This window comes from Mobula birostris, chromosome 23 (genome assembly GCF_030028105.1).
Source record: "Mobula birostris isolate sMobBir1 chromosome 23, sMobBir1.hap1, whole genome shotgun sequence".
NCBI classification, from domain to species: Eukaryota; Metazoa; Chordata; class Chondrichthyes; order Myliobatiformes; family Myliobatidae; genus Mobula; species Mobula birostris.
Window position 1 is genome coordinate 56,891,282 of NC_092392.1, and position 24,326 is coordinate 56,915,607.

At 44.9% G+C, this 24,326-nt stretch overlaps 1 protein-coding gene across 1 annotated transcript in view; it reads right to left on the reverse strand.

Annotated features, from left to right (window-relative positions):
• LOC140186956 (uncharacterized) overlaps nt 1-24,326 on the reverse strand; it is a 194,278-nt gene that overhangs the window by 71,768 nt on the left and 98,184 nt on the right. Inside the window, exon 8 of the mRNA XM_072241814.1 lies at nt 18,696-18,797. Coding sequence (XP_072097915.1) covers nt 18,696-18,797 — 102 coding nt within the window. The remainder of the gene's footprint in view (nt 1-18,695; nt 18,798-24,326) is intronic.

The window sequence follows — 24,326 nt, forward strand, 5'->3', positions numbered from 1 at the left end:
CTGGAGATAGTTGGAACAATTGGTTTGCCATATACATTTGTATCTTGGCTATCTGTTCAAGAGATGGGCCTCTGTGCCTCGCTCTGCAACTGGAACCTTGACTTCGTCATTGGCAGACCACAGTCAGTGCGGCTTGGAAATAACATCCCCTTGCTGACAATCAGCACAGGCGCACCTCAAGGATGTGTGCATAGCCCGCTGCATTATTCTCTCTACACCCATGACCGTGTGGCTAGGGAAGCTCAAATCCCACCTATGAATTCACCCATCACACAACTGTTGTTGGCAGACTCTCAGACGGCGATGAGAGGCATGCAGGAGTGAGATAGATCATGTTATTGAGTGGTGTCATAATAACAACACTGGATTTAACATCAGCAATTGGTTGAGAACTTCAGTAGGGGGAATTTGAGGGCATAAACACCAGTTCCTCATCGAGGGGTCAGTAGTGGACATGGTGATCAGAATCAAATTGCTGGGCGTGAACTTCACAGAGCATCTGTCCTGGGCCTGGCATGTCGATGCAGTCACAAAGAATACACACCAACGTCTAATCACAAACAGAAGAAAATCTGCAGATGTAGAAATCCAAGCAAATCACACAAAATGCTGAGTGCTGCAAAGGCAGCAACGATGGAAAAGAGTAAACCGTAGACACTTTGGGAGGGGGGCCCTCATCAGAACTGGAGAAAAAAGATGAGAAGTCAGAGTAAGAAGGTGAGGGAGTGGAGGAAGAAGTACAAGGTGATAGATGAAACTGGGAGGGGGGAGGGGTGAAGTAAAGAGCTGGTAAATTAATTGGTGAAAGAGATAAAGGGCTGGAAAAGGGGGAATCTGATAGGAGAGGACAGAAGGCCTTGGAAGAAAGGGAAGGAGGAGTATCAGAGGGAGGTGATGAGCGAGAAATGGGAATGGGGAATGGTGAGGAGGTGGGGCATTACCAGAAGTTAGGGAACTCAATTTTCATGTCATCAGGTTGGAGGCTACCCCAATGGAATATAAAGTGTTGCTCCTCCAATCTGAGTGTGGCCTCATCGGGACCGAACGAGATATACCCCAGGCTACTGTGGGAAGCGAGAGAGGAGATTGCAGAGCCTCTGGCGATGATCATTGCATCGTCAATGGGGATGGGAGAGGTTCCGGAGGATGGAGGGTTGTGGATGGTTGTTCCCTTATTCAAGAAAGGGAGTAGAGATAGCCCAGGAAATTATAGACCAGTGAGTCTTACTTCAGTGGTTGGTAAGTTGATGGAGAAGATCCTGAGAAGCAGGATTTATGAACATTTAGAGAGGCATAATATGATTAGGAACAGTCAGCAAGGCTTTGTGAAAGGCAGGTCGTGCCTTACGAGCCTGATTGAATTTTTTGAGGATGTGATTAAACACATTGATGAAGGTAGAGCAGTAGATGCAGTGTATATGGATTTCAGCATGGCATTTGACAAGGTACCGCACTGCAGGCTTATTGAGAAAGTAAGGAGGCATGGGATTCGAGGGGACATTGCTTTGTGGATCTAGAACTGGCTTGCCCACAGAAGGCAGAGTGGTTGTAGACAGGTCATATTCTGCATGGAGGTCGGTCACCAGTGGTGTGCCTCAGGGATCTGTTCTGGGACCCCGACTCTTCGTGATTTTTATAAATGACCTGAATGAAGAAGTGGAGGGATGAGTTAGTAAATTTGCAGATGACACAAAGGTTGGAGGTGTTGTGGATAGTGTGGAGGGCTGTCAGCAGTTACAGCGGGACATTGATAGGATGCAAAACTGGGTTGAGAAGTGGCAGATGGGTTTCAACCCAGGTAAGTGTGAGGTGGTTCATTTTGGTAGGTCATGTATGATGGCAGAATATAGCATTAATGGTAAGACTCTTCGCAGTGTGGAGAATCAGAGGGAACTTGGGGTCCGAGTCCATAGGACACTCAAAGCTGCTGCGCAGGTTGACTCTGTGGTTGAGAAGGCATATGGTGCATTGGCCATCAACCGTGGGATTGAGTTTAGGAGCCGAGTGGTAATGTTGCAGCTATATAGGACCCTGGTCAGACCTCACTTGGAGTACTGTGCTCAGTTCTGGTCGCCTCACTACAGGAAGGACGAGGAAACCATAGAAAAGGTGTAGAGGAGATTAACAAGGATGTTGCCTGGATTGGGGAGAATGCCTTATGAGAATAGGTTGAGTGAACTCAGCCTTTTTTCCTTGGTGATACGGAGGATGAGAGGTGACCTGATAGAGGTGAACAAGATAATATAACATATAACCATATAACAATTACAGCACAGAAACAGGCCATCTTGGCCCTTCTAGTCCGTGCAGAATGCTTACTCTCACCTAGTCCCATCTACCTGCACTCAGCCCATAACCCTTCATTCCTTTCCTGTCCATATACCTATCCAATTTTTTTTTAAATGACAAAATTGAACCTGCCTCAACCACTTCTACTGGAAGCTCGTTCCACACATCTACCACTCTCTGAGTAAAGAAGTTCCCACTCGTGTTACCCCTAAACTTTTGCCCCTTAAATCTCAACTCATGTCCTCTTGTTTGAATCTCCCCTGCTCTCAATGGTAAAAAGCCTATCCACGTCAACTCTATCTATCCCCCTCATAATTTCAAATACCTCTATCAAGTTCCCCCTCAGCCTTCTACGCTCCAAAGAATAAAGACCTAACGTGTTCAACCTTTCTCTGTAACTTAGGTGCTGAAACCCAGGTAACATTCTAGTAAATCTTCTCTGTACTCTCTCAATTTTGTTGACATCTTTCCTATGATTCGGTGACCAGAACTGTACACAATACTCCAAATTTAGCCTCACCACTGCCTTGTACAATTTTAACATTACATCCCAACTCCTATACTCAATGCTCTGATTTATAAAGGCCAGCATACCAAAAGCTTTCTTCACCACCCTATCCACATGAGATTCCACCTTCAGGAAACTATGCACCATTATTGCTAGATCAGTCTGTTCTACTGCATTCCTCAATGCCCTACCATTTACCATATATATCCTATTTTGATTAGTCCTACCAAAGTGTAGCACATCACACTTATCAGCATTAAACTCCATCTGCCATCTTTCAGCCCACTCTTCTAACTGGCCTAAATCTCTCTGCAAGCTTTGAAAACCCACTTCATTATCCACAACGCCACCTATCTTAGTATCATCTGCATACTTCCTAATCAAATTTACCACCCCATCATCCAGATCATTAATGTATATGACAAATGACACTGGACCCAGTACAGATCCCTGAAGCACACCACTAGTCACCGGCCTCCAATCTGACAAACGGTTATCCACCACTCTCTGGCGTCTCCCATCCAGCCACTGTTGAATCCATTTTACTACTTCAATACTAATACCTAACGATTGAACCTTCCTAACTAACCTTCCGTGTGGAACCTTGTCAAAGGCCTTACTGAAGTCCATACAGACAATATCCACCGCTTTACCCTCGTCAATTTTCCTAGTAACCTCTTCAAAAAATTCAATAAGATTTGTCAAACATGACCTTCCACGCACAAATCCATGTTGACTGTTCCGAATCAGATCCTGTCTATCCAGATAATTATATATACCATCTCTAAGAATATTTTCTATTAATTTACCCACCACTGATGTCAAACTTACAGGCCGATAATTGCTAGGTTTACTCTTAGAACCCTTTTTAAACAATGGAACCACATGAGCAATACGCCAATCCTCTGGCACCATCCCCGTTTCTAATAACATTTGAAATATTTCTGTCAGAGCCCTTGCTATTTCTACATTAACTTTCCCCAAGGTCCTAGGGAATATCTTGTCAGGACCCGGAGACTTATCCACTTTTATATTCTTTAAAAGTGCCAGTACTTCCTCTTCTTTAATCATCATAGTTTCCATAACTACCCTACTTGTTTCCCTTACCCTACACAATTCAATATCCTTCTCCTTAGTGAATATCGAAGAAAAGAAGTTGTTCAAAATCTCCCCCATCTCTTTTGGCTCCACACATAGCTGTCCACTCTGATTCTCTAAGGGACCAATTTTATCTCTCAATATCCTTTTGCTATTAATATGACTGTAGAAACCCTTTGGATTTATTTTCACCTTACTTGCCAAAGCAACCTCATATCTTCTTTCAGTTTTTCTAATCTCTTTCTTAAGATTCTTTTTATGTTCTTTATATTCCTCGAGCACCTCATTTACTCCATGCTGCTGATATTTATTGTAGATCTCTCTCTTTTTCTGAAACAAGTTTCCAATATCCTTTGAAAACCATGGCTGTCTCAAACTTTTAACCTTTTCTTTCAACCTAACAGGAACATAAAGACTCTGTACCCTCAAATTTTCACCTTTAAATGACTTCCATTTCTCTATTACATCCTTCCCATAAAACAAATTGTCCCAATCCACTCCTAAATCCTTTCGCATCTCCTTAAAGTTAGCCTTTCTCCAATCAAAAATCTCAAACCTGGGTCCAGTCCTATCCTTCTCCATAATTATATTGAAACTAATGGCATTGTGATCACTGGACCTGAAGTGCTCCCCAACACAAACCTCTGTCACCTGACCTATCTCATTCCCTAACAGGAGATCCAACACTGCCCCTCCTCTAGTTGGTTCCTCTATATATTGCTGCAAAACACTATCCTGCACACATTTTATAAACTCTAAACCATCCAGCCCTTTTATAGAATGGGCTTCCCAGTCTATGCGTGGAAAATTAAAATCTCCCACAATCACAACCTTGTGCTTACTACAAATATCTGCTATCTCCTTACAAATTTGCTCCTCCAATTCTCGTTCCCCATTAGGTGGTCTATAATACACTCCTATAAGTGTTGCTACACCTTTCCCATTCCTCGATTCCACCCAAATAGCCTCCCTAGTTGAGCCCTCTAATCTATCCTGCCAAAGCACCGCTGTAATATTTTCTCTGACAAGCAATGCAACACCTCCCCTTCTTGCCTCTCCAATTCTATCACACCTGAAGCAATGAAATCCTGGAATATTTAGTTGCCAATCACACCCCTCCTGCAACCATGTTTCACTAATAGCTACAACATCATATTTCCAGGTATCAATCCATGCTCTAAGCTCATCCACCTTTCTTACAATGCTCCTAGCATTAAAATAGATGCATTTAAGAAACTCTCCACCTCTTACTTTCTGTTTATCCCTAATGGTACAAACAACTTTATTATCTTTTCTTTCCTTCTCCCCTACATCTTTGGTCTGAGCGCTCCCCTTCTCTGTCACCTGTCTATCTTCCCTCACACACTGTCTACTAGCTTTCTCTATTTATGAACTAACCTTCTCTCTCTTAGTCTCTTCAATTTGATTCCCACCCCCCAACCATTCCAGTTTAAATTCTCCCCAGTAGTCTTCAGAAATCTCCCTGCCAGGATATTGGTCTCCTTAGGATTCAAGTGCAACCCGTCCTTTTTGGACAGGTCACACCTGCCCCTAAAGAGGTCTCAACGATCCAGAAACTTGAATCCTTACCCTCTGCTCCAATCCCTCAGCCACGCATTTATCTTCCACTTCATTCCATTCCTACTCTCACTGTCGCGTCGCCCAGGCAGAAATCCCGAGATTACTACCTTTGCAGTCCTTCTTCTCAACTCCCTTCCTAACTCCCTATATTCTCCTTTCAGGACCTCTTCCTTGTTCCTACCTATGTCATTGGTACCTATATGTACCATGACCTCTGGCTCCTCACCCTCCCACTTCAGGATATCTTGGACGCGATCAGAAATATCCCAGACCCTGGCACCAGGGAGGCAAACTACCACCCGGGTCTCTGGACTGCGTCCACAGAATTGCCTATCTGACCCCCTTACTATCGAGTCCCCTATTACCACTGCACTCCTCCTCCTTTCCCTACCCTTCTGAGCTACAGGGCCAGACTCTGTGCCGGAGGCACGGCCACTGTCGCTTCCCCAGGTAAGCTGTCCCCCCCAATAGTACTCAAACAGGAGTACTTACTGGCAAGGGGCACAGCCACCGGGGTACTCTCTATTACCTGACTCTTCTCCTTCCCCCTCCTAACCGTGACCCACTTGTCTTCCTCCCGTGGCCCCGGTGTGACCACCTGCCTGTAACTTCTCTCCATCAACTCCTCACTCTCCCTGACCAGTCGAAGGTCATCGAGCTGCAGCTCCAGTTCCCTAACACGGTCCTTTAGGAGCTGCAGCTCCGTACACCTGGCACAGATGTGGACATCCGGGAGGCTTGGAGACTCCACGGCCTCCCACACCCGACACCAAGAACAACAAGCTGCCCTCACACTCATACTTCTCCCTTTCCCCAAATAACAGGAGAAATTGAAAACTAAACCTACTTTGCCTCGCCCATTTCCGCCTAAGCCTGTTGAGCCAAAGCCCTTAAGCCTTCACTCTGCTCCCGGCTCACTCCGCTGCCCGCAAAACGATGCTGCTCACTGTATAAGGTGCGCTCCTTTTAAATCTTCCGCGCTTCACTGCCCAACATCACACGCCTGTGCAGTTCTGCCTCTCTGAACTCCGATGAGAAAAAGAAAAAATCAAAATGGCTCCCGCTGCACTCCTGCTCCAATTCTCAGACTTCCTTCTCCAAATAATGACAGGGTTGATCGTGTGGATAGTCAGAGGCTTTTTCCCAGGGCTGAAATGGCTAGCTCGAGAGGGCACAGTTTTAAGGTGCTTGGAAGTAGGTACAGAGGAGATGTCAGGGGTAAGTTTTTCACACAGACAGTGGTGAGTGCGTGGAATAGGCTGCAGGTGACGATGGTGGAGGCGGAAACAATAGGGTCTTTTAAGAGACTCATGGACAGGTACATGGAGCTCAGAAAAATAGAGGGCTATGGGTAACCCTAGGTAATTTCTAAGGTAAGGACATGTTTGACACAGCTTTGTGCTGTAGGTTTTCTATGTTTCTATGATTCAGAAGGGAAAGGGGAAGAGGAGGCACACTGCGGTGATAGGGGATTTGTTAGACAGAGAAATGAACAGGAGGTTCTGTGGGTGAGAGTGACATTCCCGGATGATATGTTGCCTCCCAGATGCTAGGGTCCGTGATATCTTGGACTGAGTCCTCAGCATTCTTAAGTGGGAGGGTAAACAGGTGGAAGTCTTGGTGCCAATGACATAGGAAGGACGTGTGATGAAGTTCTGCATAGGGAGTTCAGGGAGTTAGGTGCTACGTTAAAGGGCAAGACCTCCAGCGTTGTGATCTCAGGACTGTGCCACGTGCTAGTGAGGCCAGAATCAGGAAGATTATACAGTTTAAAGTGTAGCTAAGGAGTTGGTGTAGGAGGAAGGACATAAGGTTTTTGGATCATTGGGCTCGCTTCCAGGGAAGTTTGGGCTGGTACAGAAGGGATGGTTTGCACCTGATCTGGAGGAGGACTAATATCCTCATGGGAAGATTTGTTAATGCTGCAAGGTGGGGTTTAAACTAGAGTTGCAGGGGGATGGGAACCAGAGTGCCAGAACAGTTAGCAGAATGGTTGTGGAGGCAGTTGTAGGTAAGACTTTAGACAAAGTTAGGAAGCATAAAGTTGAGCATAGTGCGACTAGTGTCCTGAACTGCTTATATTTCAATGCAAGAAAAATCGTGGGAAAGGTGAATAATAGTGCTGAAGATGAGGTGGCTGGTTTGCAAAGGGGGAAATGTGTAGTGAAGAGAGGCTGTTGATAGGGTGAAATTACAGTCAACAGGATGAGTTGCAAAGTAAAAGGTGGACAAAATTTCAAAATTGAAAAGGGTGAAAACACGACTGAAGGTGTTGTATTTGAATGTACGTAGTATGCAGAATAAGGTAGATGAACTTGCAGCACAGTTGCAGATTGGCAGGTATGATGTTGTTGGCATCACTGACTCATGGCTGAAAGAAGATTATAGCTGAGTACTTAATGTCCAAGGATACACACTGTATCGAAAGGACAAGCAGGAAGGCTTTTACTATGAACTAAATAAGTATTTTGCACAAGTTTTTACTGTGGGAGACACAAGCAGTGTGCCAGATGTTGCAGTGTGTGAAGGAAGAGAAGTGGGTGCAGTTACTATTACAAAGGAGAAGGTGCTCAAAAAAGCTGAAAGACCCAAAGGTAGATAAGTCATCCGGACCAAATGAACTGTACTCTAGGGTTCTGAAAGAGGTAGCATTAGAGATTGTGGCAGTATTAGCAATGATCTTTTAAAAATCATTGCACTCTGGCATGGTGCTAGAGGACTGGAAAATTGCAAATGTCACTCCACTCTTTAAGAAAGGAGGAAAGCAGCAGAAAGGAAATTATAGACCAGTTAGCCCGACCTCAGTGGTTGGGGAGATGTTAGAGTCAATTGTTAAGGATGAGGTGATGGAGTACTTGGTGACACAGGACAAGATAGGGCAAATCAGCATGGTTTCCTTCAGAGAAAATCTTGCCTGACGAACCTGTTGGAATCCTTTGAGGAGATTACAAATAGGATAGATTAAGGGGATGCAGTGGATGTTGTACATTTGGACTTTCAGAAGGCCTTTGACAAGGTGCCATACATGAGGCTGCTTACCAAGATAGGAGCCCGTGGTATTACAGGAGAGATACTAACATGGTTAGAGCATTGGCTGATTGGAAGGAGGCAGCGAATGGGAATAAAAGGATCCTTTTCTGGTTGGCTGCCAGTGACTAGTGGTGTTCCACAGGGGTTGGTGTTGGGACCACTTCTTTTTATGCTGTATATAAATGATTTAGACAATGGAATAGATGGCTTTATTGTCAAGTTTCCAGATGATACAAAGATCGGTGGAGAGGCAGGTAGTGTTGAGGAAACAGGTAGGATGCAGAAGGGCTTGGACAGATTAGGAGAATGGGCAAGAAAGTGGCAAATGAAATACAATGTTGGAAAATGCATGGTCATGCACTTTGGTAGTAGGAATAAATGTGCGGATTATTTTCTAAACAGGGAGAAAATCCAGGAATCTGAGATGCAGAGGGACTTGGGTGTCCTTGTGCAAAACACCCTGAAGGTTAACTTGCAGGTTGAGTTGGTGGTGAGGAAGGCAAATGCCATGTTAGCATTCATTTCAAGAGGTCTAGAATACAAGAGCAGGGATGTGATGCTGAGACTTTATAAGGCACTGGTGAGGCCTCACCTTGAGTATTGTGGACAGTTTTGGGCTCCTCATCTTAGAAAAGATGTGCTGACGTTGGAGAGGGTCCAGAGGAGGTTCACAAGGATGATTCCAGAAATGAAAGAGTTATCATGCAAGGAACATTTGACGGCTCTGGGTCTGTACTCACTGGAGTTTAGAAGGATGAGGGGGGGAATCTCATTGAAATCTTTCAAATGTTGAAAGGCCTAGACAGAGTAGATGTGGAAAGGATGTTTCCCATGGTGGGGGAGTCTAGGACAAGAGGGCACAGCCTCAGGATAGAGGGGCATCTATTCAAAACAGAGATGCAGAGAAATTTCTTTAGCCAGAGGGTGGTGAATTTGTGGAATTTGTTGCCACATGCAGCTGTGGAGACAGGTTGTTGGGTGTATTTAAGGCAGAGATTGATAGGTTCTTGATTGGCCATGGCATCAAAAGTTACGTGGAGAAGGCCAGGAATTGGGGTTGAGGAAGAGGGAAAAAAAAAGGATCTGCCATGATTGAATGGCAGAGCAGAATCGATGGGCCAAATGGCCTAATTTCTGCTCCTACGTCTTATGGTCTAATGCAAAATCTATGGTTTTGCTTCATTAAAAAGAAGTGACATGGGTCAGAAGGTGTTGAATCTTAGTGGATAGAGCTAAGGAACTGCAAGGATGAAAAGACCCTGATGGGAGTTATATACAGACTCCCAAACGGTACTGAAGATGTGGTCTACAAATTATAATGGGAGATAGAAAATGCATGCCAAAAGGGCAATGTCACTATAGTCATGAGGGGTTTCAATATGCAGGTCGATTGGGAAAATTAGGTTGTTGCTGGATTTCTGGAGTGGGAATTTCTAAAATGCCTATGAGATTGTTTTTTAGAGCAGCTCCTGGTTGAGCCCACTAAGGAATCAGTGATTCTGGGCTGGGTGTTGTGCAACAAACCAGAATTGATTAGAGACCTTAAGGTAAAAGAACTCTCAGGGGCAATTGATCAAAATACGATTAAATTCACCCTGAAATTTGAGAAGGAGAAGCTAAAGTCAGATGTATCAGTTTTACAGTGGAGTAAAGGGAATTACAGAGGCATGAGAGAGGAGCTGGCCAGAATTGATTGGAAAAGAACACTGGCAGGGATGACGGCACAGCAGCAATGGCTGGAATTTCTGGAAGTAATTTGGAAGGCAAAGGATATATACATCCCAAAGAGAAAGAAATATTCTAAAGGAAAGATTATACAACCATGGCTAACAAGAGAAGTCAAAGTCAGCAAAAAAGCCAAAGAGAAGGCATATAATAAACAAAAAATTAGTGGGAAGTTAGTGGATTGGGAAGCTTTTAAAATCCAACAGAAAGTAACTAAAAAAATCATTAAGAAGGTAAAGATGGAATATGAAAGTAAGCTAGCCAATAATATTAAAAAGGATACCAAAAGTTTCTTCAGATATATAAAGTGTAAAAGAGAGGCAATGGTGGATATCAGACTGCTGGACAATGATGCTGGAGAGGTAGTAACGGGGCCAACAAAATGGTGGATAAATTGAATGAGTATTTTGCATCAGGCTTCATGGTGGAAGAAACACCAGCAGTATGGTGGAAGCTCCAGGTGTCAGGGGGCATTTAGTGTGTGAAGTTACCATAACTAGATAGAAGATTCTTGGGAAACTGAAAGGTCTGAAGGCTGATAAGTCACCTGGACCAGATGGTGTACACCCCAGACTTCTGAAAGAGGTGGCTGAAGAGATTGTGGAGGCATAAGTAATAATTTTCAAGAATCACTAGATTCTGGAATGGTTCTGGAAGAATGGAAAATTGCTGAAGTCACTTCACTCTTCAAGAAGGGAGAGAGGCAGAAGAAAGGAAATTATAGGCCAGTTCATCTGATCTCAGTGGCTGGAAAGATGTTGGAGTCATTTATTAAGGATGAGGTCTTAGGGTACTTGGAGGCATGTGATGAAGTAGGCTGTAGTCTGCATGGTTTCCTCAAGGTAGACAAATGTTTCGGAATTCTTGGAAGAAATAACAAGTAGAACAGACGGAGGAGAATCAGTTGATGTTGTGTACTTGGATTTTTAGAAGGCCTTTGACAAGGTACCACACATGCCCATGCTACAAGCCCATGGTATTACAGGAAAGAGTCTAGCATGGATAAAGCAGTGGCTGATTGGCAGGAGGCAAAGAGTAGGAATAAAGGGAGCCTTTTCTGGTTGGCAGCCAGTGACCAGTGTGCTGGGACTGATTCTGTTTACGTTATATGTCAGTGATTTGGATAATGGAATTGATGACTTTCTGCAAAGTTTGCGGACAATATGAAGATAGCTAGAGGGGTAGGTAGTCTTAAAGAAATAAAGAGGCTACAGAATGACTTAGACAGATTTGAAGAATGGACAATGAAGTGATATATGGAATACAGTGTTGGCAACAGTATGGTCATGCACTTTGGTGGAAGAATTTAAAAGATTGATTATTTTCTAAATGGAGAGAAAATACAAAAAACTAAGGCACTAAGGGATTTTAGAGTCTTTGTACAGGATTTCCTAAAGGTTAATTTTCAGATTGAATCTGTCATAGGAAAGCAAATGCGATGTTAGCATTAATTTCAAGAGGTCAAGATCCGAGATGGTGCAATTTCTGAACCAGGCAGTGATGCAGCTGCTCAGGATGCTCTCAATACAACCTCTGTAGAATGTGGTGAGGATGGGGGGTGGGAGATGGACTTTCCTCAGCCTTCACAGAAAGTAGAGACGCTGCTACGGAGCTGGTGTTGAGGGACCAGGTGAGATTCTCCGCCAGTTGAACACCAAGAAATCTCGTGCTCCTAACGATCCTTACGGAAGAGTCATCGATGTTCAGCGGAGAGTGGTCGCTCCGTGCTCTTCTGAAGTCAACAACCACCTCTTTTGTTTTGTTCACATTCAGAGACAGGTTGTTGGCTCTGCACCAGTCCATTAGCCGCTGCACCTCCTCTCTGTATGCTGACTCATCGTTCTTGCTGATGAGACCCACCATGGTCATGTCATTGGCGAACTTGATGATGTGGTTCGAGCTGTGTGTTGCAGCACAGTCGTGGGTCAGCAGAGTGAACAGCAGTGGACTAAGCACACAGCCCTGGGAGACTCCCGTGCTCAGTGTGATGGTGTTGGAGATGTTGTTTCCATTCCAGACTGACTGAGGACTCCCAGTCAGGAAGTCTAGGATCCAGTTGCAGAGGGAGATGTTCAGGCCCAGTAGGCTCAGCTTTCCAATCAGTTTCTGAGGAATGATTGTGTTGAATGCTGAACTGAAGTCTATGAACAGCATTCGAACATATGTGTCTTTTTTGTCCAGGTGGGTTAGGGCCAGTTGGAGAGTGATGGCAATGGCGTCGTCTGTTGAACGGTTGGGACGGTACGTGAACTTCAGGAGGTCCAGTCAGGGGGTCAGCAGGGTCTTGACGTGCCTCATGACGAGCCTCTCGAAACACTTCATGATGATGGATGTGAGTGTGACAGGATGGTAGTCGTTGACTACTCCCATTTGGATAAGCAGGGCAGCACTGTGAGGGTCATGTTTTTTGATTTCTCAAGTGCCTTCAATACCATACACCATTGCTGGGGGAGAACCTCTGTTCAATGCAGGCTGGCACTTCCATTATATCCTAGATAATGGACTACCTAACTGGCAGACCACAATTCGTGCGAGTTCAGAGGTGTGTCAGACATGGCTATAGGCGGCACTGGAGCCCCACAGGGGACAGTATTGGCTCCCTTCCTGTTTGCACTGTATATCTCAACTTTAGATACAACACTGAGTCATGTCATCTACAGAAGTTTTCTGATGACTCAGCAATAGTTGGGTCTACAAAGGGAGGATGAATACAGGGCCCTGGTGGAGGACTTGTGTCAAATGGTGCAGGTTGAATCATCTGCAGCTCAACATCAGTAAGACAAGGGAGATGGCGGTGGACTTTAGGAAGTCTAAACCTGTACTGCTCCTTGTTACTATTGATGGTAAGGATATGGATATGGTGAGGATCTACAAGTACCTGGGGGTGCACCTGGATGACAGACTTGAGTGGAGCACCAACACTGAGGCTGTGTACAAGAAGGACCAGATTTACGTCTGCTTCCTGAGGAGACTGAGGTCTTTGGAGTATGTAGGTCTCTCTTTCACATGTTCTACCAGTCTGTTGTCTCCAGTACAATGCTCCAGTGATGTGCTGGGACAATGGCGTGAACACGGGTGATACCAACAGGCTCAATAAACTGATTAGAAAGGCTGGCTCTGTTTATAGGAGTCAAACTGGACACACTGGAGGCTGTGGTAGAACAAAGGACCATATGGAAAACCCTGGCAATTCTGGACAATGTTTCTCACTCTCTGCATGCCACCTTGGCTGAACAGAGGAGCACTTTTAGTAATAGACTGAGACAACTGTGCTGCTCCAAAGAGTGCTATACGAGGTCATTCTTACCCTCGGCCATTAGGCTCTATAATGAGTCACCCTATAGCCGGGGAACTGATGACACCCTCTTGTTAGACTGTTTGAGGTAACTTATTTTTTATTCTTTCTACTTCTCTTCTAATATTTGTATATCTCTACACTTGTAATGCTGCTGAGACACTGTAATTTCTCTTGGGATCAATAAAGCAGTTATCTATCTACGTATTTATCTATAAAAGCAAGGACTTAATGTTGAGACTTTATAAAGCACTGGTGAGGCCTCACTTGGAGTATTGTGAGCAGTTTTGGGCCCCTTATCTTAGAAAGGATGTGCTGAAACTGGAGATGGTTCAAAAGAAGTTCACAAAAATGATTCCAGGATATGAAGAACGTTTGATGGCTCTGGGCCCGTTTTCACTAGAATTCAGAAGAATGAGGGGTGACCTCATTGAAGCCTATCGTATGGTGAAAGGCCTTGATAGAGTGGATGTAGAGAGGATGTTTCCTATGGTGGGGGAGTCTAATACCAGAGGATTCACTGAGGGATTGAGGGGTGTCCTTTTAGAGTGGTGATGAGACGGAATTTCTTTAGCCAGAGAGTGGTGAATCTGTGGAATTTTTTTTGCCACAAACAGCTGAAGAGGCCAAGCTTTTATGTATATTTAAGGCAGAGGTTGATGATTAGTCAGTGCATGAAGGGATACGGGGAGAAGGCAGGAGATCGGGCTGAGAGGAAAATTGGATCACCCATGATGAAATGGCACAGCAAAATGGCCTAATTCTGCTCTTACCATCAGGGAGGAGATACAGAGCATGAAGATGCACACGCGGTATTTTGGGAACAGCTTCTTCCTCTCTCAGATTTCTGCATGTCCATGAACCATGAACACCAACTTACTATTTTTGTTATTTCTGGACATTTTTTTGTAAACTTAATGTAACTTATAGTAATTTTTTATGCATTGTAGTGTACTACCCCTGCAAAACCAAACATTTCACACTTATATCAGTGGTAATAAACCTATTTATAATTCTCTCTTATTTTAGTGCCAAGCAAGCAAAGCCAGCACAAAGATTGCTCAGAGTGCAGGGCATAAGTTGTCATCAGCTGCATGAGTGACTTCATAGGAAGTACATGACTGGATTCTCTATACCCCAAACTACAAACAAATCCTCTCCCTCCCTGTCAGTGAAGGTTAACGTCTAGGTCATGATGTTCTGCATTGTCTCCACTGTGTATGATGGAATGTATCCAGCCAACTTCAGGACATCCCTCCTCCATTTTACCTCCCCTTCCCCGTGGCCTCTAATGCAACATGCAGAATGGATGTGACCCTGCTTTTCCCTTTGGGGGTGAAGATTTCTCTCTTTGTATTCATATTTCAGAGTCATGTTTCAGATACTTTGCTTTATAGTCACCAAGTAGTGTTTTACAGGTAAGGCCTGGTGGTTTTCCATTTCTCAGAGTGAATGCAAAGTCACCTTCCCGCTATAACTTTTATTTCCCAGGATGGAAATGGCTAATATGAGAGGGTATAATTTGACGTTGGTTGGAGGAGAGTGTAGGGAGAATGTCAGAGGAAGGATTCTTCCACTGAAGGTGGTAGCTGCATGGAACACGTAGCCAGTGGTGGTGGTAGAGGAAAGTGCATTAAGAACATTTAAGAGACTCTTAAGTGGACACATGATTGAGGTGAAAATAAAGGGTTATGTGGGATGGAGGGTTAGATTTATCCTGAAGTAAGGTAAAAGATTGGCACAAACTCATGGGCTGAAGGGTTTGTGAAACCAAAACCTCTCGCTTGGTTTCAACATTTGGTTTGGGAGGCGCCAACAGTGTGGGCTGGCACTGGTTTGACTTCTGAGCAGACAGCCTGAACGGGGACCGCTGTTTGCATTTCAGTCAACCTGTGTGGCTTGGCTGCCCATCAGGACCCCTCACCTGTTTCCAGAGCTGCTCTACAAGACCAGGGGTCCCCAACCTTTTTTGCACTGCGGACCAGTTCAATATTGACAATATTCTTGAGGACCGGCCGACTAGGGCGGGGGGTGGGGTGGTTCAAGTGGGGTTAAACTCACCTCAACATATCTTTTACAGTTCAGGTTGCCGACTTTCTCACTCCCAAATCAGGGACAAAAGTAGCAGTCAAATCCCGGCACACTTTACCCCAGAAAGACTACCATGACCATGAAACCTTGCACGGGCACCTGTGTGCGCAAGTGTGATGTGCGCATGTGATGTGTGCATGTGCGTACGTGCCGATTTTTTCTCCCAAAAATCGGTTTTCCCTTCATCTTCCCTACTATACTGTATGTACATAATTTCTACTTTATATAGGCCGTGCTTTTATCATATCATTCCTGCTTTTACAATATGTCAGTGTTATTTTCAGTTTTATGTGTTATTTGGTATGATTTGGTAGGTTATTTTTTAGGTCTGGGAATGCTCAAAAATTTTTCCCATATAAATTAATGGTAATTGCTGCTTCGCTTCACACCATTTCGGCACGAAAGGTTTCATAGGAATGCTCTACCTTAGCGGGGGAAATACGGGACAAGGGCGGTCCTGTATGGGACAAACCAATTTAGCCCAATACAGGTGTTCCCCGCTTTTCGAACGTTCGCTTTACGAAACCTCACTGTGACGAAAGACCTACATTAGTTCCCTGTTTTCACTAACAGAAGGTGTTTTCACTGTTACGAAAAAAGGCAGTGCGCGAAAGAAAAATCAGTGCGCGCCCCGAGCAGCCGCTCTTCCCCGGATTCGGAATGGCATTCTAGTCAGCATTGCTTAAGCACGTGCTTGTGAGCAGCCGTTTGCAAGATGAGTTCTAAAGTATCAGAAGAGCCTGAAAGAGCTCGTAAGGGTGTTACACAGCGTAAAACTAGACATAATTAAGCGTTTCGATCGTGGTGAACGAAGTAAGGACAAAGTGAGTTAAGGCTTGTAGAAGTTGACGAAGATGATGTTGAAGAGGTTTTGGCATCCCATGACCAAGAACTGATAGATGAAGAGCTGAAGCAATTGAAAGAGGAAAGGATAACAATCGTATCTGAATGCAGTAGCAAACGGACCGAAAGTGAAGTCGTCCAGGAACTGAACATGAAGCAACTGCATGGGATTTTCACTGCAATGATAAAGTACAACTTTAATTTTGAAATGGTAAGTCGGTTTAGGGCATATTTGCAAGATGGTTTGAGTCCTTACAAAGAACTGTGTGATCTAAAAATGCACGAGGCTAAACAGTCAAGCAAGCCTTCCACATCAGCCACAGCAGATGACAAACCTCGACCTTCGACATCGAGGCAGGCAGACATAGAAGAAGATGACCTGCCTGCCCTGATGGAAACAGATGACACCCCAGCGTCCCACCACCCTGAGGCCCGGGCCGCGGACAGATACTAATCCGCGAAGAATGCAGCGGTAGCCGGGAGGCACACAGCACATCTTTAAGAAAAAAAGCCAAAATAAACAAGCTAATCAATTAGTTGCCGCCCGGCACATAAATGTTGGCCCAGAGCAGAGGTGATTGCCGATTGCGTCGCCTCTGATCTGGGCCGACATTTATGTGCTGGGCGGCACCTAATTAATTAGCTTGTTTATTTCGGCTTTTTTCTTAAAGATGTGCTGGGCGCGTCCCTGCTACCGCTGTACCCCTGCATGCTTTGCGGATGGGTATTGGTTTGCTGCCCGGAAGGTGGGGACCACTGCACCATCCAAACTCCGACGACTCAGCCTAACACACCATCATCAGTGTGCTCGCTGTCTTCCCGATTCCCGTAAGTGATACTACACCGTACATACATTATTTCTACTTTATATAGACTGTGTATTTTTACGTGTTATTTGGTATGATTTGGCAGCTTCATAGTGTAAAGGTTACTGTAGAGTGCTTGTGCCGTGTTTTTGCCGACGGTGCTTGCGTGAGATTTTTGCTACGGAGAACAGTGCAGACAATGATTGTGGAAAAGTATTTCTACTTTATATAGGCTGTGTATTCATCATATCATTTCTGCTTTTACTATATGTCACTGTTATTTTAGGTTTTATGTGTTATTTGGCATGATTTGGTAGGTTGTTTTTGGGTCTGCGAATGCTCACAAATTTTTCCCATATAGATAAATGGTAATTGCTTCTTCGCTTTACGACATTCCGGCTTACGAACCATTTCATAGGAACGCTCTACCTTCGGATGGCGGGGGAAACCTGTATATGGGATGTCCCGGCAAATACGGGACAGTTGGCAACCCTATGTTCACGTTCAACAGTGCGTGACAGGGAATGAGGAAAGGTGCAGCTGACTCATATTGTTTTCTCATGGCCTGGTAGCACATGCTTTGCAGCCCGGTACCAGTCCGCGGCCCGGTGGTTGGAGACTGCTGTACTAGACCCCTTGATAATGGCAGGGTAGTATAGAATTTAGCGTAATGCTTTACAGCACCAACATCGGTTCAATTCCTGCTGCAGTCTGTGAGGAGTTTATACATTCTCCCCGTGACAGTGTGGGCTTCAATCAGTTGCTGCAGTTTCCTCCTACAGCCCAAAGGTGTATAGGTTAGTAGGTTAGTTGGTCTTGTAGGTGTAATTGGATGGCATGGGCTTGTTGGTTCACAAGGGCCTGTAGCTGTGTAGTATCTCTAAATAAAAATAAAACAAAAAAAATTTTCCTTTAATTGTGGGAGAGTATCGTTGACACATTTTAGACACCATTCCCATTTGCTGTTGAAAATTATTACTCATCTCTTTCCTTGTCTCATTCCAATGTCCAAAAGAAGGCCTTGAATTATGATGAATCCTTCATAAATGGTCTACAGTGACACTTATTTTCCACATAACCTTTCTCCCACTTCAAGTACCTCTTATTCTGACCCCAAATTCCCCTGTTCTCTTCATCATTCTAAGTTAAACATCTTCCAAGCAAATCATTACATTTATTAGCTGATGACTTTTTAATCCTTTGTGCACATCCCAGATATTAATTTTCAGTGACAGCTTCCCAGACCCCAGGCCAGGGGGTCCTGCAGACTTCAACTAACGTCTCACTTTTCTTCTCCAATATTATTTGGCTGCTTAACCACTCTGCAAATGATCTCAAATCTCCAACCCCCCAACCAAATGTTTCATGTGGGAGTTCCTATAAAAACAATAACTATTCTAATCAGCACTGAGCAGGGTACACCACCGACCTCTAGCCTGGTTTTCAGCTCGTTTGTGTGCTGCTGACTCTTCTGCTGTTCACAGTTCAACTTGTTAACAAGGGCAACTTTGTTTTCCTCCTCGGAGAGCAGCTGTAAAAGAAGGGGAAAAAAGAGGTTTATGCAAAGCCAGATCAAACTATTTTTAAGTTCCATTTTAAGCAATACATGATGATAGAATAGTCTAGTAGATGTTTGACTTTAATTGTGTTGCAGAACAGTCATATTTCACCGCTGTGCTCTGCCATTTACTAACAAGGCCCAGATGCTGCTGCATGATATGTCTTGATCTTGTTTTGTCATGCTCTGCATTGGGCCTTCTCCAATGAAATCAATCCTGTCATAACACTGAACGTAAAACCACACCCTGAACTCTTAAACTGAGCAATGTAAATCATCTGCCAAACTGGGCTGTAGTAATTATTATTCCACTGAGCCCCACTTCTGCTCTGTGCTGTTTTGTTAATCCTTTATAACATTAGAATGAGGAGAATGAAGGGAGATTTGACAGAGGTGTGCCAAATTATCAGGGTAAATGCAAGCAGGCTTTTTCCGCTGAGGCTGGGTGAGACTAGAAGTAGAGGTCATGGGTTAAGGGTGAAAGGTGAAAAGTTTAACATAAGGGGAGCTTCGGCAGTCAGAGTGTGGAACCAACTGCCAGAAGTGGTGGATGCTGAGCACGTTTCAACATTTACGAGAAATTTGGATAAGTACATGGATGGGAAGGATAAGAAAGGCTTTGGTCCAGGAGCAGGTCAATGGGACTAGGTAGAACAATAGTTTGGAACGGACAAATTGGGCTACTTCTGCGCTGTAGTGTTCTGTGACTCTACTTAGTTTAGTGCTGCTTTAACTTTCCAAACTGTGTGTGATCTGCAACAGCCTGTTCTTCCAGGATTTGGGCTTTTGCTGTCATCCACTCCCAACCATAGCCCCGAATACTCTCACAAACTCGAGCACACTTGAACACGCATTAATAGAGCCAAGCCTGAAACAACCTGTCACTGGAGTGCTTATTTCAAATGAGTCAGAAACCAGTGAACGCAGGCAGCATGGTGTTGCAGTTGGAACAGCTGCTCCGCTGCATGGAAATCCTGACTTCTGGAGCTGTCTGTGTGGAGTTTGCATGTTCACCCTGTAGCTATGTGGGTTTCCTCCGCGTTTTTCCGGTCTCCTCCCACATTATGAAGATGTGTGGATTGCTCGAATAAGTGATGGAACATTACAGTAAGAACAGACACTACAGCCCACAATGTTGTGCTGACCTTTTAACTTACTCTAAGATCAATCTAACCCTTCCCTCGTACATAGCCCTGCATTTTTTAATCATTCACATGCCTACCTAAGAGTTTAAATGTCCCTAATGTATCTGCCTCTACCACTCACCCCTGGCAGTGAGTTCCGTGCACCCACCATTCTCTGTGTTAAAAAAAAGCTACCTCTGACATCTCCAATCCTCCAACCATCTTAAAATTATACCTCCTCATATTAACCTGTTCTGCCCTGTGAAGACAACTCTGGCTTTCCACGTGATCTATGCAAGAAAAAGCCTAGCTCACTCAATCTAACCTTAGAAGACATGCTCTCTAATCCAAACAGCATCATAGTAAATTTCCTCGGCACCCTCCCTAAAGCTTCCACATCCTTCCTCTGAGGTGACCAGAACTGAACACAAGATTCCAAGTGTGGTCAGTTCATTGGATTAAGATGTTGTGTCGGTGAGTGGTGGAATATGGTGACAGCTGAGAGGAATGTGGAGTGAATATAATTGGTCTAGTGTCAGATTAAGTGTAAATGAGTGGTTGACAGCAAGCATGGACGTGATGGGCTGAAGGATATCTTTCCATACTGTATGACACCCTGACTGAGATATAGCCACACAAGAGAATGCGGATCTTGGAACCTGGAGCGATAGCCTGCTGGAGGAACTCAGCAGGCCGAGCAGCATCTGTAGGAGGAAAGGAACTGTTGATATTTCGAGTTAAAACTCTTCATCAGGATTGACGCAGGGCTTCAACCCAAAGCAAACCCCCACAATTGCTGCACAACCCATTGAGCTCCTCCAGCAGGCTGTTTAATGACTGAGATATAAACTGACTCCTGGAAGCAGGATTCTGGGAACGTTACACTACATCTGTGAACTAGTTTGTATTCTTTCATGAGATGCCTCAATTGACTATCTCCCATCAAATAAAACCACAGTTATTGAGTAGGAACTCAAATAAATTGGGAAGGCATGGTAATGCAGCAGTTAGCACAATGCTTTACAAAGTCCCAGCCGTAAGATTGAGCTTCAATCCCCGCCACTGCCTGTAAGGGATTTGTACATTCTCCCCATGACTGTCTAAGTTTCCTCCAATTTCCTCCCACTTTCCAAAGATATACGGTTAGGCTTAGTGACTTGTGGGCATGCTGGGTTAGTGATTAGTGGGCATGCTGGGTTAGTGACTTGTGGGCATGCTGGGTTAGTGATTAGTGGGCATGCTGAGTTAATAATTTGTGGGCATGCTGGGTTAGTGACTTGTGGGCATGCTGGGTTAGTGAATTGTGGTTATGCTGAGTTAGTGATTTGTGGGCATGCTGGGTTAGTGATTAGTGGGCATGCTGGGTTAGTGATTTGTGGACATGTTGGGTTAGTGACTTGTGGGCATGCTGGGCTAGTGAATTGTGGTTATGCTGAGTTAATGATTTGTGGGCATGCTGGGTTAGTGACTTGTGGGCATGCTGGGCTAGTGATTTGTGGGCATGCTGGGTTAGTGACTTGTGGGCATGCTGGGTTAGTGACTTGTGGGCATGCTGGGTTAGTGACTTGTGGGCATGCTGGGTTAGTGACTTGTGGGTATGCTGACTTAATGATTTGTGGGCATGCTGGGTTAGTGACTTTGGGCATGCTGGGTTAGTGACTTGTGGGTATGCTGGGCTAGTGATTTGTGGGCATGCTGGGCTAGTGACTTGTGGGCATGCTGGGTTAGTGACTTGTGGGCATGCTGGGTTAGTGACTTGTGGGTATGCTGAGTTAATGATTTGTGGGCATGCTGGGTTAGTGACTTGTGGGCATGCTGGGTTAGTGACTTGTGGGCATGCTGGGTTAGTGATTTGTGGGCATGTTGGGTTAGTGACTTGTGGGCATGCTGGGTTAGTGACTTGTGGGTATGCTGAGTTAATGATTTGTGGGCATGCTGAGTCAATGATTTGTGGGCATGCTGGGTTAGTGACTTGTGGGCATGCTGGGTTAGTGACTTGTGGGTATGCTGGGCTAGTGATTTGTGGGTATGCTGAGTTAATGATTTGTGGGCATGCTGGGCTAGTGATTTGTGGGCATGCTGGGCTAGTGATTTGTGGACATGCTGGGTTAGTGACTTGTGGGCATGCTGGGTTAGTGACTTGTGGGCATGTTGGGTTAGTGATTTGTGGGCATGTTGGGTTAGTGACTTGTGGGCATGCTGGGTTAGTGACTTGTGGGTATGCTGAGTTAATGATTTGTGGGCATGCTGAGTCAATGATTTGTGGGCATGCTGGGCTAGTGATTTGTGGGCATGCTGGGTTAGTGACTTGTGGGCATGCTGGGTTAGTGACTTGTGGGCATGCTGGGTTAGTGACTTGTGGGTATGCTGGGCTAGTGATTTGTGGGCATGCTGGGTTAGTGATTTGTGGGCATGCTGAGTTAATGATTTGTGGGCATGCTGGGCTAGTGAATTGTGGTTATGCTGAGTTAATGATTTGTGGGCATGCTGGGTTAGTGACTTGTGGGCATGCTGGGTTAGTGACTTGTGGGTATGCTGAGTTAATGATTTGTGGGCATGTTGGGTTAGTGACTTGTGGGCATGCTGGGTTAGTGACTTGTGGGCATGCTGGGTTAGTGATTTGTGGGCATGTTGGGTTAGTGACTTGTGGGCATGTTGGGTTAGTGACTTGTGGGTATGCTGAGTTAATGATTTGTGGGCATGCTGAGTCAATGATTTGTGGGCATGCTGGGTTAGTGACTTGTGGGTATGCTGGGCTAGTGATTTGTGGGTATGCTGAGTTAATGATTTGTGGGCATGCTGGGCTCGTGATTTGTGGGCATGCTGGGCTAGTGATTTGTGGACATGCTGGGTTAGTGATTTGTGGGCATGCTGGGCTAGTGATTTGTGGGCATGCTGGGCTAGTGATTTGTGGACATGCTGGGTTAGTGATTTGTGGGCATGCTGGGCTAGTGATTTGTGGGCATGCTGGGCTAGTGATTTGTGGGCATGCTGGGCTAGTGATTTGTGGACATGCTGGGTTAGTGATTTGTGGGCATGCTGGGCTAGTGATTTGTGGGTATGCTGGGTTAGTGATTTGTGGGCATGCTGGGCTAGTGATTTGTGGGCATGCTGGGTTAGTGATTTGTGGGCATGCTGGGCTAGTGATTTGTGGGCATGCTGGGCTAGTGATTTGTGGGCATGCTGGGTTAGTGATTTGTGGGCATGCTGGGCTAGTGATTTGTGGGCATGCTGGGCTAGTGCCATCACTTGCGGGCTTCCTCCAGCACAACCCTCGGTGATTTAATTTAACACAAACAATGCATTTCACTGCTTGTTTCAATGTAGATAAATAAAACTAATCTTAGTCTTTAAACACCACCCTCCCAACTACTCTAAAGCAATAGTCCAATCTGATTGCAAAACCTGTTTTGATTTAGCAGAGTTATGAGACTTAAGCAATCTTTAAATGGCGATTTCACCCTCACAACCCCCTGCTTGCACATAAGGTTCTCAATATTCACCCAGGACTGGACAACTCTTGTCGTGTTGGTGAAGACCAGATACCATTCCCCTCCCACCAGGTTCCACCCCCCCAGCCCAGCCTAACAGGAATTTTCAGGGATTTCACACATTGATATTTGAACCAGGGTGCAGTAAAACCTGATAACCTGGTAGGTTTTCCAGATATGACTCCTATTTATACCCATACAGACTATTTTTTCCCTTTTATATACATCTCACAGAGCAGGATGTTAAATTTTCTAATGAACCCGGTGAGTTTAAAGGGAGGGGGGGGATATGCAAATACTAGCCCCCATTCCTGGCCCCTGTCTAGACCCCCAGTTCCAACTGCAACTCTTCTCTGCACACTGGACCCCTGCACACATTCTAGGCTAATGAGTGAGCCACATGTCAAGCCACTTCAAAGTCAAAATAAATTTATTATTAAAGTATGTATGTGTCACCACATGCTACCTTGAGATTCGTTTTCTTGCAGTCATTTACAGGAAAGTAATTACATAAAATAGAATCAATGAAAAACTGCACACAAGCAAAGACTGACAAAGAACGAAAGTGTGAAAGAAGACAAACTGTGAAAAATAGGCAAATAAGTAAATATTATTGATAACGTGAGCTGCAGAGTCCTTGAAAGTGAGTCTGTAGGCTTTGGAATCAGTCCAGAGTTGTGGTGAGTGATGTTATCCATGCTGGTTCAGGAGCCTGATGACTGTCGGGTAATAACTGTTCCTGAACCTGGTGGTGTGTGACCTAAGGCTCCTTCCCGAGGACAGTTGCGAAAGAGAGCGTGGCCTGTATGGTGGGGGTCCTTGATGATGGATGCTGCTTTCCTGTGCTCAGTGATGGGGTAGACTTTGCCTATATTGGACTGGCTGTA